Raw genomic sequence first — 16,183 nt, forward strand, 5'->3', positions numbered from 1 at the left:
AAGAAATCAAATGATGTATTGCATTAGGCAAATCTGCTGTACAAGACCTTTTTTTTAAAGTGTTGAAGAGCAAAGATAGCAGTTTGAGGACTAAGGTGCATCTGACCCAAGCCATGGTATTTTCAATAACCTCATATGCATGCGAAAGCTGGACAATGAGTAAGAAGATCACAGAAGAATTGATGCTCTTGCGTTATGGTGTTGGAGGAGAATATTGAAAGTGCCATGGGCTGCCAAAAGAACCAACAGATCTGTGTGGGAAGAAGCTCAGCCAGAGTGCTCCTTGGAGGCCAAGATGGCCAAACTTCATCTCTCATACTTCAGACATATTGTCAGGAGGGACCAGTCACTGGGGAAAGATATCATGTTTGGTAAGGTCAGAGAAAAAGAGGAAGACCCTCAGCGAGCTGGATTAGCAAAGTAGCAGCATCAATGGGCTCAAGTGTGGCAACAATTGTAAGGTTAGCCCAGGACCAGGCAGTGTTTCGTTCTGTTGTGCATAGGGTCGCTATGAGTTGGTACCAACTCAATGGTGCCTAACAACAACAACAATTTTGGCTCTCATAGACTTGTTTTAATTTTCTTCAGCTTCAGCTTTTCCATGGATATGAGCAATTGGTGGTCTGCTCCACAGTTGGTCCATAGCCTTGATTTGGCTGATGATTTGAGCTTCTCCATTGTCTCTTTTCACAAATGTAGTCAATTTTATTTTGGTGTATTTCATCTAGTGAGGACCATAACGTGTGTCACCAACATTTATGTTGTTGAAAAAAAAAGCATTTGCAGTAAAGAAGTCCTTGGTTTTTCAAAATTCTATCATGTGATCTCCAGCCTCATGTCTAGCACCAAGGCCACATTTTCCAAGTACGAGTCACGAATCCTCCTTGTTTGTTTCCCACCTTTACATTCTAATCATCAGGAATTATCAGTGCATCTTGACTGCATGTTTGCTCTATTTCAGACTGAAAAGGTTGGTTGTTATTGTGGTTAGTGCTGTGGAGTCGGTCCCAACTCACAGTGACCCTGTATAGGGTTTCCAAGTCTTTTAAATCTTTGTGGGAGGAGAAAGCTTCATTTTCATCCCACAGAGTGGCTGGTGGTCTTGAACTGTGAGCCATGTGGCTCACAGTCCAGTGTTTATAGTATGGAACCACTGAGCTCTCCTAAAGAAGCTGATTGCTGGGTATTGCTAAGTGCCATCAAGTCGGTTCAGATCCATAGCAATCCTGTATAGGGTTCCCAAGGAGCAGCTGGTGAGCTTGAACATCTGACCTTGCAGTTCAAACAGACATTGCAGTCCAGCGCATTAACCCACAGTGCCACACCAGGATGCCAAAGAAGTTGATAGAATTCTTTAATTTCCTCATCTGTGGCTTTAGTGGTTGGTGCATAAATTTGAATAATAGTTGCACTAATTGGCCTTCCTTGTACATATATGGATATTATCCTATAACAGACAGTTTTGTACTACAAGATAATCTTGAAATATTCTTTTAGACAATGAAAATGACGCCATTCCTCTTCAATTTGTCATTCCCAGCATAGTAAATCATAGGACTGTCTGTTTCAACATGGCGAATGTCAGTTCATTTCACTGCACTGAGGCCTAGGATATCAATATTTATGCGTTACATTTTATTTTTGACAACTTCCAATTTTCCTAAATTCATACTTCATACATTCCATGTTCCAATTATTAGCAGATGTTTGCAGCTGCTGCTTTCATTTTGAGTTGTAGTTGTGCACATCAGCAAATGAGGATCTCAAAACCTTGCTCCATTCACAGCATTAGGGTCAACTCTACTGTGAGGAGGAAGTTCTTCCCCAGTCATATTTTGAGTGCCTTCCAACCCAAAAGGCTCATCTTTTGGTACTACATCTGACAATATTATGCTAATCCTACAGTGCCACACCAGGAATCCTAACATTATAAACATATTTAATTATATATTTTATTAATATACATATATATTTAACTAAGGAGCTCTGGTAACGTAGTGGTTACGAATCGGGCTGCGAACCTCAGGGTCAGCAGTTTGAAACTACCAGCTCTTCTGCGGGAGAAAGATGAGACTTTCTGCTCCCATAAAGATTTACAGCTTCGGGAACCCTGTACAGGGTTGCTATGAGTTGGAACAAATTCCACAGCACGTAACAACAACAACAACATATTTAACTAATATACACATATACATAATGCAGTGTTTTGACCTGAATGGTGGTGGTTGTACACTGTGACGTTGGTTCCAACACACAGCGACTCTGCACAGCGTTTCCAAGACTGTAAATCTTGGTAGGAGCAGAAAGCCCCAACTTTCTCCCTTGGAGGGGCTGGTAGTTTCAAATTGCTGACTTTGAGGTTAGCAGCCCGACTTGTAACCACTATACTACCAGAGCTACTTTGCCTTTAATATACACAGGATACTTGTTGCTAAACCAAACTTGCGGTCCATTGTTTATCCTACAGTGCCATATTTAGATATCAATACTGATTCAAGAATAATTTACTTATTTTAAAGAAATGAGTTCATGTGAAACAGTTGATTATCTCTCATTAATATCCATGTTGTTATCTCCCTCAAGTATTGAACAAATCTTAAGGACTTGGTACAGTAAATAAAAATGCAGTGCTAAAGGCATACTATTTAGTGAGTTCTTAACTACAATATCAACAATTTTAGGGATGGTTTTCATTGACAAATTATTTCAATTATTATATTATTTCGAATATATATGTTGTTGCTATTAAGTGCCGTCCAGTCGGTTCTGACTCACAGAGACCCCGTATAGGGTTTCCAAGGAACAGCTGGTGAGTTTGAACCGCCCACCTTGCGGTTCAAACCGACTTTACATTTACCTGCAACACCACAACAGAACTGTCTAGCTTTATTTTTATTCAATATATAATAACCATTTCAAAATTAACTGTTGCTTGCTTAACTTTTTCTCTAACAATATTTCATACAGCATAATCCACATCATATGATTTTCAGTGACAGAATGAGTCTGGGCTATTCTGGACAAAATACCTCACAATAAGGCATTTTTAAAGTGTACAAATTAGTTGCAACAGTAGGGAAACAAGATGGAAGGCTGTTAAGAGAACAGGAGCCTGTGAATTTCTGAAAGTCACTATTTCTAGAGGGTGGAATTAATTTTCAAGGCCTAGAAATAAGATTAGCTTTTAGTTCCACCCCTAAATAGCTTAGAGAATGTAAAATACCTCGTTTTTATTTGCTGCATCTTGCAACAGAAGTCAATGGGAACTGAGCAAAGTGAGTCAAGAAAGCACAGAGAGATGCTTAGCCTTAAGAACAAACTTCAGATTTATTGTCATTTCAGTGGCAAGATATAGGGTTTTCACACGAGGAAGCAATATGAATTTGTATTTTAAAATCTGGTGAGTGGGAAGTTTCTTTAGCAATGGTGTTTCTATTATACCCCACAGAAGAGTTGTGGACAGCAGGGTTGTTTTATCCATTGGGTAAAACAAATGATAATGTGATAGTGACTGGGGTGTTGTTCATTTCACTTAGGTTTTACTTTTTTATCGTGGCTTGTAGAAATTTTCAGTATGTAGGTGTCATCACACTTATATTGAACAACATTGTTCTAGATAGCGCAAAGGTGATGAAATGTCATTGTGGATTACGTCACAAAACCAACATGGCAAGGGACTCAGGACAGGAAACCTCCCACCAACAAACAGAAATGGTGGTCCTCAGTCCAGTCGCTGGCAAGCAATTGAATACGCCGGCAAGCAATTGTCAAATGCCTACAAGAGCTTGGAAGCATTATCATTCCCACTGATCCTCAAATGAGATCATAACTCGGACCAACACTTCCACTGCAGTTTTGTGAGTCTGGAAACAGAGGAAACAGCTACGCCTAAGACATAGAAACTATGAGGCCATAGACCTGTGTTGTTTTAAGTCATTCTTGTTAAGTACCGTAGAGTCAGTTCCGACTCATAGTGACTCTGCACAGGGTTTCCAAGGCTGCAAATCTTTACGGGAGCAGAAAGCCTCATCTTTCTCCCGCAGAACAGCTGATAGTTTCAAGATTAGCAGCACAATTCATAGCCACTATGCTACTTTTAAATGTCATAATGTTAGCATATGTATTTGTTTCCTCACTCCTCTCATATAGGAAGTGTTGCAGAATTCTTAAAATGTTTGTTTACCTAAGGTTCCTGCCCTCTAGTTAGGTTCTGGTGGGAAGAGACTTTGTAACTGTAATTAAAGTTGAGAGAATAAGGTGATTACTGTAGGTTATAAGACTCAGAAGAGAGCTATACAGCAGATGTGGAAATCAGAAATCCCAAGCATGAGGATTTGGTAAGATCACTGCTGGCTTTATAATGTAGGGGCCAATGTACAAAATCGGGCAAGTGGCATCTAAGAGCTAATGATGGTGACCCCCTAGCTGACAGCAATAGGGATCTAATACACCGGCTGCCATATTTTCTGGGATCAGAATTCTTTATAGCTCTGTTCAGTCTCCTGAATTAATGGTTTCCTTAGAAGTAAATTGTTGTACTGCTGCTTCTCTGGGAGGTCTCAGTTGTCTAGTTGTCTAGTTCTCAGATGTCTAGTGCATCTTGTGTGGTTCTGAAGTGAACATGAAAATGAAGTCCTTTGCCTTAAGGAACTTTCTAATAGGTCTGATGGGTGTTTTAAGGGCTAGACAAAAGACAGTAAGCATAAATTACTTTGTCAGTGATAGGTACCATGAAAAAAATAGTAGAGAGTAATGTGATCGTAGCTGGCATATGTGTGCTGGGAGTTGATGAAGAGTATAGTACCTGCATTGTCAAGAAAGGCCTTTCTGAAGAAATTATATTTGACTATGATTTGAATGGAGTCCTGGTGTGGCACTGTGGGTTGATGCACTGGACTGCAAGGTCGGTTTGAACTGCAAGATTAGCAGTTCAAGCTCACCAGCTACTTCTTGGAACCCCTATACAGGATTGCTATGAGTCGGAACCGACTTAACTGCAACAACAAATGAGTTGAATAATTAAGCAGTAACCATACAAACACAAGGGGGAAAAGCTTTGCAGGCTCAAGAAATAATATAAGGTTCACACACCCTTTATTGCTGATACGTTTTCTACTGCTGCTTCAACAAATGACCAGAAACAAGGTCAGTAGTCGGGTAGACATTGCTGGTTTCTCTGCTCTGGGTCCCACAAGACTAAATGTCAGCCAGCTTTGGCTCCTATCTGGTACCTCTGGGCAAGAATCTGCTTTCAGATCTGTTCTGCTGGCAGAATTGTCCCGATGGTTGCAGAACTGAGGTTCCCATTTTCTTGCTGTCAGCTTCTAGACACTACCTTCGCAACTTAGTACATCAGCCCCTACATTATAAAGCCAACAGCGGTGTATCAAATCATTCTCATGCTTGGGGTCTCTGAATTCCACACCTGCTGTTTCTCTCTTATGCTTCTTATAACCTATGGTTGTTAAGTGGCTCATAGCGACCCTGTATGGGGTTTCTGAGGAACAGCTGGTAGGTTTGAACTTTCAACCTTGTCCGCATTGCAATGCTGATCCACAGCACCACACCAGGAGTCCTATAGTCTCATTTTCTTAAGGTTCATAACTTTAATTACATTTACAAAGTCTCTTCCCACTGGTACCTACATTAGTACTTCAATAACATGGGGCCAGGAAGCTTAGGTGAACAACTTGAAAATTGTATCTACACTTCCTATATGGAAGGCGAGGGGAAACAAACACATTTGCTGCATCTTGCAACAGAAGAAAGCCAATGGGAAAGGAGCAAAGTAAGGAAAGCAAAGGAAGATGTTTGACTCTCAGAAGAAATTTTGAATTTGTCATTCCAGTGACAAATTCTAGAGGAGTTTTACATGGGGAAGCAATATGAATTGTACTTCAAATTTTGTTGAGTGGGGAGTCTCTTTAGCAACAATCTTTTATACCCCACAACAGGGCTTTGGGCAGCAGGGTTGTTTTATCCATCGGGTGCTGGCATGCCTTTTTGCGTGCCTGTAAGTATGCATGGTGTCTTAGTTGAAAGCAGGCAGAAGGGATTTCCCGTCAGGGTCTATAGGAAGGGAAGCCAATCCCCCCCAAAAGAAGTGTGGGGTAAGTACATCAGAAGCTTTCACTGCTGCACCGAGTGCTTGTGATTTTGTCTAGTGTCACAACCTGAAGGTACCTGGCACATACCCCACTTCTCAGCTCCGATTCTGAGCTTCTTAAATCAGGAGTGTTTAACAGTAACCTTGGGTTTTGTAGGTCCTTGAGTCTGAGAAGTGAGGTGGGTGGTATGGCAGTGTAGGATCAGCACTGGACTGTGAACCACAAGGTTGGGATTTCAAATCCACCAGCTGCTCCTCAGAAACACCATACAGAGACACTATGAGTCAGAACTCTAGGAGTTCTGGTGTGGCACTGTAGGCTAAACGCTGGAATGTGAACCACAAGGTTGGCAGTTCAAATCCACCAACCACTCCTTGGACATCATATGGGTGGGGGTGTCGCTGTAGGTAGGAACCGGCTGACTCAATGGCACTTAACAAGACAAGTTCCTTTATGTGAACACAGAGGTTAGTGATCGCTGCAAGGCTAACGTCCGCAGTCCTAAATGACCCCCCACCAGTCCACATTCTGCTCTTGTTTCCTGTCTTTGGCCCTTGTTGACAACTATAAACCAGGCACAGCACTACTGGAAAATCCAATGTCAGCTGGTCTTCTTTGCTTAATTCTTAGCTTAGCAATTCCAAAAACTTGATACCATGGTGCTTAAATAATGTATCTGAAAATGATATCCTTTCTTCTTTCCCAAAATTGCTATGGAGTTCTTTATTTGTAATGTTTACTTCAACGAAGTTTCTGCACGTCAGTAGGAAAGGTCAAAACATGGCTTACTCCACTATCTTAAATGAAAAGTATCATACTACAGCTTATTAGCAAATATTTTCTACTGAAGGGGGAGAAAAAGGTGTTTTATGTTAAAGCATTCTAAGGGTAAGCTAAGGTGAATACCCTGGGTACAAAGATCAGGAGCAAGTGTGGCGCTGTGGCTCAGCACTGGAATGCAAACAATGTCAGCAGTTCAAACCCACAGCTGTCCCTCGGAAACCTTATACAGGGTCACTGTGTCAGAACCAACTCAATAGTGCTTAACGCCAAGCTAACACTAAAGGAGGGGACTTGTAAAATGTGTCCCTCTCTGGGACCAACTGCCTTAGATAACACTGGAGGTAAGAACAGGGCTTGGCAGTCCAGGGCTCTGGGCTGAAGAGGAAAGGGGAGAAGCTTCTGCTCTGGACTGTCCTCGACATAGTTGTGTTGTTCACGAGTGTTTGGTTCACGAGGAGGGGATATCCGGCGACGATAGGGATAGCAAAAGAATACACAGAAAGACAGAAAGGAGACAAAGAGACACCCTGAAACCAGGGTGGATGCATCACTGGTGGGCAGACTTGGGACTACAGGCATCGTGGCCTCTGCAGGCAGCAACTCACTGCTCTGCAATCTTTACTGCATGCCCTCCAACTTGTAATGCACACCTGGGCTGGCCTGTGTCTCCATTTTATTTAGGGGAGGAGCTTCACACCAAGCTGGGAGGGACTAAGACAAGGTACAGCTAACATCAGTAATTTTCCAGACATTCAGGTAACTTTACATCGTATTTCGCTGGTTCGAATCCCAGGCCCACAACTTGGTTTCTCAGGCTCAATTAACATATCTATAGCCCCTGAGCTCAGTTGGGGGTAGGTGAAAGGGAAGGACAAAAGCTTGGGAGGAGTCCCACTGTTTTGGCTTCCTGAGCCAGGTTTGCAGGAAGATGCGAGATGCCCAGGTGAATAGGCTGCACCTGGAAAAGGATTAGGGAGGATAGCTTTTTTGTCTATAGAACAAAGAACCGGGAAGTAGCTAAGCTATTTTCAGTTAATCCTTTGGAGAAAGGTTTAACCTTGAAACCTTTACAGTCTCAGCTTTAGGAAAATATTACATTTATGTGTGGATACTAAGGGCTCATGTTTGGAATAAAACATAACTAAACACTAAGATGAAAAACAATTTGTTATGACTGCCCGGTGGCCAGAATCTTTTCCTCAGAGCCTGTGGCCTGCATTGTCTACAACACTTGGGCCCAGTAGGCCTCGAACTTCTGACCAGTTTTACATGGTCTGCAACAGAAATCGACCAGCCTCATTGATCGCACACATCTATGTGGGACCATAGTGCTTGAGCTGGTCCTATCCCAGGAACCTGTAACTTGACTGCTTTATTCCTCACTCTATGGTTATAAGAGTCTCGGACTAGGCATTTTAGAGCTTGTCAGGAGTCTTGGCAGAGCCCCATCATTCAGGGGCTCAATGCTAGGTGCTGAGACCCCTTACTATGAAGCACCAAAACCCAATGGACCCTTAACCATAGCATGCTTCTTAAATGCCACCTATAGGAACTAATCTTTCCTTTAATTATGTTCAGATTCGGTGGCACATTATGGTGACATAACTCCTTACCAAAGCTATCTCAAGTTTTCCCATTCAATTTTCAAGAGTGAAATTGAAACACTTAAACAGCTATCCCTTATAACTTTTAGAGAGGGAGAGAGGTATACCTACCATAGATACTCTAGACATTTGTTGAATTGATAATGGTTTGTAGTTGACAACAGAATAGCAGACTGGGAAGTGCCACAATCACCTTGCTGAAGCCCCTCCATTTTTATGGCTAAGGGAACTAAGACCTTAGGGGGTATATACAAACTACTCCAGCTCATAATCACTGAAATTTTTCAATGCTCCTTCCACTAGAAGCTGTGCTGGAGGTGACTCCGCTCCCATCTGCTTTCAGAATTCCTTCATTCAGCCAGTCCCCTGGGCAAAAATTCAATAGCCACACCATCTAGCTTGTCCACCAATAGATGCTGATTTGAGGTCTAAGGCCAAGGTCAATTTGAATGGCAACGTCTGTGGTTCAAACCCACCAGTCACTCATTAGAAGCACTATATAGAGCTGCTATGAGTCAGAATCCAGTCAACAGTACTTAACAATATGTGTGTATTGTTTGTTGTATATTTTTGGAAAGGCCATATGAGTAGCTGTAGCGACTAAGCATATACTTTCATATTAACATACAAGTGACCTTATTATAGAGAAAACTACTAAGCTTTCTTAATATTCAGATGGAACGTTTTCTAAAACATTGAAATATTAATATAAATAATCTGAGAAGGAAGTTCAAAATGTATCTTTATCTGTATGCTTCAGACCTAGACAATCCTCTCTCCCAAAAAGATTTCTGGAGGTGGGCTGAGAAACAGCAATGAAGACCAATAAATAACAAGGTGAGTAAGTGAACTAATGTGTTACCTAGTTTTAAAAGCTTTTGGGAGAAAACAAAACTAAAAGCTATTTCTTCCTTTTGAACAAGGTTAACTCAGTGAAACTAAAGATACATCCAGATGGAATATGATCTCTAATAATGAGGTAACATAACATCACAGTATTAAGCAGAGTAACAAGATAGAATACACAGCCTAAGAAAGAGTTGGAAACACGCAGTAAAAGCAGAGATGAGAAGATACACAACTCTTGAGCAACCATGACTCAGGCCTTTTTCATCTGTATTTTATACGATCATTATATAAGTATGTTGTTGTGAAGTGCCATCAAGTCAGTTCCAACTAGGAGACCCAGTGTACGGTTTCTGAGGAGTGGCTAGTAGGTTAGAACCTCCAACCTTGCAATCAGAAGTCCAGTGACTATCCTACAGGAGTCCAAAATAAGTATGTTGTTGTTAAGTACCGTGGAGTCGGTTCTGACTCATAGGGACCCTGCACATGGTTTCAGAGGTTGTAAATCTTTACAGGAGCAGAAAGCCTCATCTTTCTCCCGCAGAACAGCTGGTAGTTTCAAACTGCTGACTCTGAGGTTAGCAGCCAGATTTGTTACCACTGTACTACCAAACTCCTTAAAATAAGTATAAACTAGTCTAATTTTAAGTAGCTCTGATAGCGTAGTGGTTACAAATTGGGCTGCAGACCGCAAAGTTGGCAGTTCAAAACTACCAGCTGTTCCACAGGAGAATCAAAGTGGAAAGCCCACTGGATCAGTATTTTAAACTAAGAGACCAAAATAGTAAAAGAGAAAAGACTATAGGTTTGGGATAGAATTACCAAAGAACTGAAATCAAAAAGGTTACAATACAATGTACACTAGAAACATTTACCCAGGCCCAGCACTGCACAGTAAATTGGGTTAACTTACTGTATTCCTACCATCATTTCTAAGCATAAATACCACAACTAAGTTATATGTTTGGTTCATTCTACAAAGGAAGTGTAACTTTCAAAAACAGTAAAAATCAGTCCAGCTTTCATGTCTATGAAATTAACAACGGCTGGACAATATAGCACCACCATCATCATCAGGAGGGAAGGATTTACTCCAGCATTACCTTATCCAATCAAGATCAACATTTTATATGTTTATATGTTTATATAGCAAAAACACCTCAAATAAAAGTTTCAGGACATGCCCTAGTCGACTGCCTCAGAAATATGCTACAAATCACTAGGACTAAAAAGTTCTTCTATTGGTGCAATGTAGAAACAGCTGTCAGGTCTCCCAGCCTCAAAATTTCTTTCCAGCTATCTATAAGGCTTAGGACTCCTGGTGTGGTACTAGGATCTGTAAACTGGGCTGTGAACCACAAGTTCAGCAGTTCAAACTCACCAGCTGGTCCAACGGCACTTAACAATACGTGAGGCGTTATGCTCCCACAATGACTTAAAGTATCGGAAATCCTATTCTGGGTTGCCATGAATTGGAATTGGCTCAAAGTCACTTAACAATGTACGTCCTACTTAATTATACTTTTCAGGTTTGACTTCTCATTTGAAGAGAGTAGGCTTTAACCTTAAATTCATATGCTAACCAAATACATGGGGCTACCTGATCGAAGGTGAATGAAGTCAACCAGATTGTCTCCCTTGGACCCACACTAAGCTAGACAATGGAAAGTAGTCCTTTGGTTGTGGTTACTGGAGCTGAAAGTCAAGACTGCCAAAAGCTGCAGTTAAAAAACTGAAACATTAAAGCCATGTTAAATTCAACACTAACACCTAGTAGATAATTGCTCATAACTCTAATTCAATGAGGTAATTATAAAACCTCAGGAGTCCAGGCTGACCTGTAAAAACGAGAATTCTGTAACATCCACATATGGGAATCAAGGTTACAGTGTTGTTTATACAGAGAGGTATAGGGACATAGGGACAAATTCTGTGAAAGGCTTTAAAATTTTGTTGTAATCAAGTGCCATCGAATCCCAGGGACCTGGCATAGGGTTCCCGAGGAGCAGCTGAGTTTGAACTGCTGACTTTTTGGTCCACTGCATTTTCCTGCAGCACTATATCAGGACTCCAGAACACTGTCTGGCATGCAATAAATATTCCTCAAATGAAATATAAAAAGAATGCTAATAAAAACAATAACTGCAAAATGTCCAATGTTGGAGACTTTAAGTAAACAGGCATTCTGATTGGGTGCGGACAGTGAAGTACATAAAAACCCAAACCAAACCAGCTGCTGTGGATTCGCTCTCACTCCACGGGGTTTTCAATGGGTGATGTTTTAGAAAACCCCTCTTCTGAGATGCCCCTGGGTACACTTGAACCTCCAACCTTTCGACTAGCAGTAGTACAGTAACTGTTTACACCACTCGGGTTCCTGGGAGTGTTCATAGGCAGCATGTTTTGAGCAGACAATTTAGAACACATGCCAAAAGTCTTAAACATGAAAATACGTCTTAAGAATTTTATTCAAGAAATTTATATCAAAAGAAATCTCTTAGCTTTAACCACAATGACACTTAACATATTTTTGTTTACAATAAACAAAAGATAACAAACTTAACACCCTGTATTAAATGTTTACGAACAGAAGAGTGAATAAATTATAACCTCCATGCAATGGAACCTTAAACAATCACATGAGTCGGAGATGCTGTAGAGCATAAATTAACAAAAGAAATGAAGATGCACTTTTAAAAAAAACAGCAGACTAGTTATACAAGAAAATACATAGTACAACTTCACTCCTGTGTATAGCAAAACATCTGTGGATTCTACATATTGAAACATTGAGTGGCTCCCCTTGAAAGTGATTTTTATTCTATTTTCTTCAATCCCTATTTTCTAAGGTTTCTGAAAGGAACAAGTATTATCTGTAAAACAAAATGGTCTTATAAAATCTGAAAACATATTTCTGAAAGACAGCAATACTACACAGACTGCAAAGTAGTGAAAAATACTGATTTTAAATATCACACGTTTCCTGAAAAAAGAAAAAGAAAAAATAATTTAATCATTACCTTCCAGTTCTGCAGATATATTTTATACTAGGTTATACCTCACTATTTCTGAACTTATTTTTATTAGTTCAGTTAAGAGAAGAAAATTGTAAAAGAGATTATCAACAAAAGCAAAAAAAAAAATGGCATATTATACAGCTTTTGCAAGATCTCACGCTTACCTGAGCAGTAAGAAATACTCTGCTCTGAATTCTCACCAGTATAGTAGCTAATACTAAGAGTTAAACAGCTTTCAAAAAGGAGCTCCTTAAACAGGGGAATACAAATCACATATAAATGCAAACTTCATATTTCAAAGAAAATATCAATTTGACCTACTTATTCCTTATATTAGGCATCCTGAAACAAGTATTTTCTTTAAAATAAAAGGCAAAGGTCATTCCTATTTTGTATAATTTGGCTTACATATCAAGTAATAGCTGTAAGGCAAATACAACTTATATTAATAATATAGTTGTAAAATCTAAGCTATTATCATTCTAATGTATGAGTATTTGAAGTACAGAACTCAAACTATACACTAAAAAATGCGATTAATAAAATCCTGGTATCCTATGCTAAAAATAGAAAGATTGTACTAGAAAGATGCCACCATTTTCATTGTGAACGTACCATTTACTTGCCACAACCAAAAGTTTTATTCCAATTTTCATAAAGCTCTAAGTCTTTTGGAGACACGCTGGGCCGCACAGTTCTGAAAGCGTCTTCAAAATCAATGTAAGCTATTGGTCGAACCTGGTCAGGAGTTATGGTGGCAATGTCAGCAGTTTGTAGGCTGCGGATTGGACCCAGAGAAGCTTCTCTGCACAGCTGTGTCATGTCCGCCCCAGAGAAGCCATCAGACCGCTGCACAACCAGGTCAATCTCTTCTTCCCTCAGGCAACACTGCTCCTTGGACATGAGAAGGACCACTATCTGCCTTCGGGCGGGGGCCTCCGGGAGGGGGATATAAAGCCTCTTCACCAGTCTTCTCCGAGCAGCCTCATCAATTTCCTGTGGCCGATTGGTTGCTCCTACCACTAGAATTCGATCTTCAGAGGATGTGGTTGCTCCATCCAACTGAACTAAAAATTCAGTTTTTATTCTTCTGGAAGATTCATGTTCACTATCTCCTCGTTGGGATAATAAGGAATCAATTTCGTCAATAAATATCACAGCTGGTTGTTGACACCTCGCAACAGCAAACAATGCACGGACCATTTTTTCCCCCTCACCTACCCATTTAGAAGTCAAGGACGAAGCAGAAATGCTAAAGAATGTTGCCCCAGACTGACTTGCAATGCACTTGCCAATTAGAGTTTTACCAGTCCCAGGAGGACCAAAGAGCAGAATTCCTTTAGGGGGTCCCCTTAAGCCAGTAAAGATATCTGGCCTCAGCATGGGCCACACAACTATCTCCTTTATTGTGGTTTTGGCAAATTCTACTCCTGCTATATCGTCCCAATTTACTGGCGGTCCATGATCCATAATCTCATTCATAATAAGTTCAATCATCTTTGGCTCAAGGTTCTTCAAACGCTCATCAACTGGATGTGATGGTTCTGTAGGCCCTGGGCCGTAAGCTTTACACTGCATCCCCCCACTCGGGTCTCCCCCATCTTGCTTCAGTACAGGAGGAACAAATTTTCCAAATATTCCTCGAGATCTACCAGCTCCCAGAGACTTTTTCACACCTCCATATGAAGACCCTGTTGCCCGCTGGGATTGGTGGTACTTTTTTTGCTGATCTACCCACAGTTGTTCTCTGGCAGTCTTAAAGGTAGGCAGGCTGCTCTCCTGCCTTTGGCAATTACCTTCCGTTTTACTAAAAGCCTTACTCAGTACTGGACTGGAAAGTGTATCAATGTAACTGGCACTAACACCACACAAAACTTTCCTTTCCCCTGGATCTTCACAGCCAGAAGAGAAACAAGACTGATTAGATGAGAACACATTTAGTCCTACGTTGGCATTTGGAGAGTTGTGATTCTCCTTTTTGACATGTGCAAATAATGGTGTAGCAAGGAATTTTGCAGTGTTTGATTCACCTGAAGGCACTGAAGGCACTGAGAATGTCGGGCAAGTTTTAGTGTTAGTCACCACAGGTGCCAGGACATTCTGAGGACACTCTGAAGAAGGTATGGTCTCTGTGGTGTCTTGAGTCTTATCTGTACCATGACTTGAATTAGTTGAAAGCTTATTTTCTCTAGACCCATACACGTCAAGTTTCGGAAAATCTAAAATACTGGCCTCCTTACGGATAACTATTGATGCCTCAGCAGGTACCAACAGAGAGTCTTTGAATTTTCTGCCAGCTTGCATCATCTCCTGCACATTACTCATTTTGAAAACATTACTTATTGTCAACCCAGACTGCCACTTGTCACTGTCAGTTTGCTGAGCTGGTGCCAAAGTTAAAATGTTTTCCGCATAGTTATTCAATCCAGTTTCAACGTTGTCAGAATCAATAATTGTTGAGTATTTTTCTGCATATTTTTTGAAGAGTTTGGCAGCACAGACCTGAGAGATCTCCGAGTTTGCCCGTGCATACTGAATGCGCAGTATCTGTGCGCGGTATGCATCTGCCTTCTGTTCTGGTGAGCATGTGCCAGATGTCAATTCAAAGTAATTCTTCTGCCACTCACTCAGGTGCACAGATTGAGAGCTGAAGGCCTGCATTTTACAAGTCCTACAAAAGAGAAAATGAGAAAGAATCAGCATCATTTAAAAAAAATACAGGTAGTCCCCATTTGATGCACAAACGTCCAACTGACATACAGCCCACAGATACAAAACCTGCCCCTTGCTGCCCAACCCCTAAACCTACTATACTAAAAATTCAAGGTACATGCAGTGGTCCATAATGACAAAAGGGTGCTCGTTTGCGATGTGCATCAAAACATAATCACTGTATTTTTATATCAGGGATGTTTTAGTGCGTCTGGAAGTGGACCTTTAATTTTTTTTATGCATAGAAAGGTACACTATGCATTACAAGCCTGAATCAAAAATTATCCACACTCCAATTATATTAACACACCAATCCAATGATGACAACACTGAGCATGAACGTGAAATGATTCTGTCCAATTGACGAGTGACAGTGGATTATGTGACAAATCACTTGTAAATCAGCCATGGCTCTGCCTATGCAATAATCCACGACAGATTTGGGTTTTGAGACATTTGTGCAAGATGGGTACCAGAACAACTCACAGAAGAGAATAGACGCATTTGGTCATCTAGAAACAAAATTGGGACTGATATTCGAAGGAAGGTAAAAGTTTCTCTAAAAAAATTGTATTGGTGATAAGACATGGATTCATCACTATGAGCCTGAGAGTAAACAGAAGAGTATGGAATGGAAACATCCTCAATCGCTGACCAAGAAAAGGTTCGAAAGTCTACCATCAGCTGAAAAACGGATGCTTACAGTTTTCTGGGATTCTCAAGTGCCAGAATTGGAACACTAACAGGAAAAAGGTTCACCAATCAATAATGCTCATTACAGTGAGATGAAGTATAAACCTGGGATTAAATGCAGAGGACTGCTATCCAAGGGCTTTGTGATCTTGCCTAACAATGCATGTCCACACACCTCTGCCCACACTGTTGACACTGCAAAAATTTCGTTTTGAAGTGTTAAAGCATTTTCACTATAGTCCTGATCTTGCTCTATTGGACTTTTACCTGTCTGGTCCCCTGAAAGCAGCCCTTCAAGGATGAAGATTCACCTCTGATGAAGAAGAGGAGACAGGGGTACATTCATGGTTCGCAGTTCTGCCTAAAACATTTTATAAATAAGGAAATACGAAAGCTTGTTGACAGATGGACAAAATGTATT

The 16,183-nt window shown here is 40.8% G+C and overlaps 1 protein-coding gene across 1 annotated transcript; it reads right to left on the reverse strand.

Annotated features, from left to right (window-relative positions):
- Window positions 1-12,975: 12,975 nt before the first annotated feature.
- FIGNL1 (fidgetin-like 1) lies at window positions 12,976-15,018 on the reverse strand. Its single transcript, XM_006875280.1, has one exon. It carries the CDS (start codon window positions 15,016-15,018, stop codon window positions 12,976-12,978), a length of 2,043 nt encoding a protein of 680 aa, XP_006875342.1.
- Between the last annotated feature and the right edge of the window lie 1,165 nt (window positions 15,019-16,183).

This window comes from Chrysochloris asiatica, unplaced genomic scaffold (assembly GCF_000296735.1).
Source record: "Chrysochloris asiatica unplaced genomic scaffold, ChrAsi1.0 scaffold00317, whole genome shotgun sequence".
NCBI lineage: Eukaryota > Metazoa > Chordata > Mammalia > Afrosoricida > Chrysochloridae > Chrysochloris > Chrysochloris asiatica.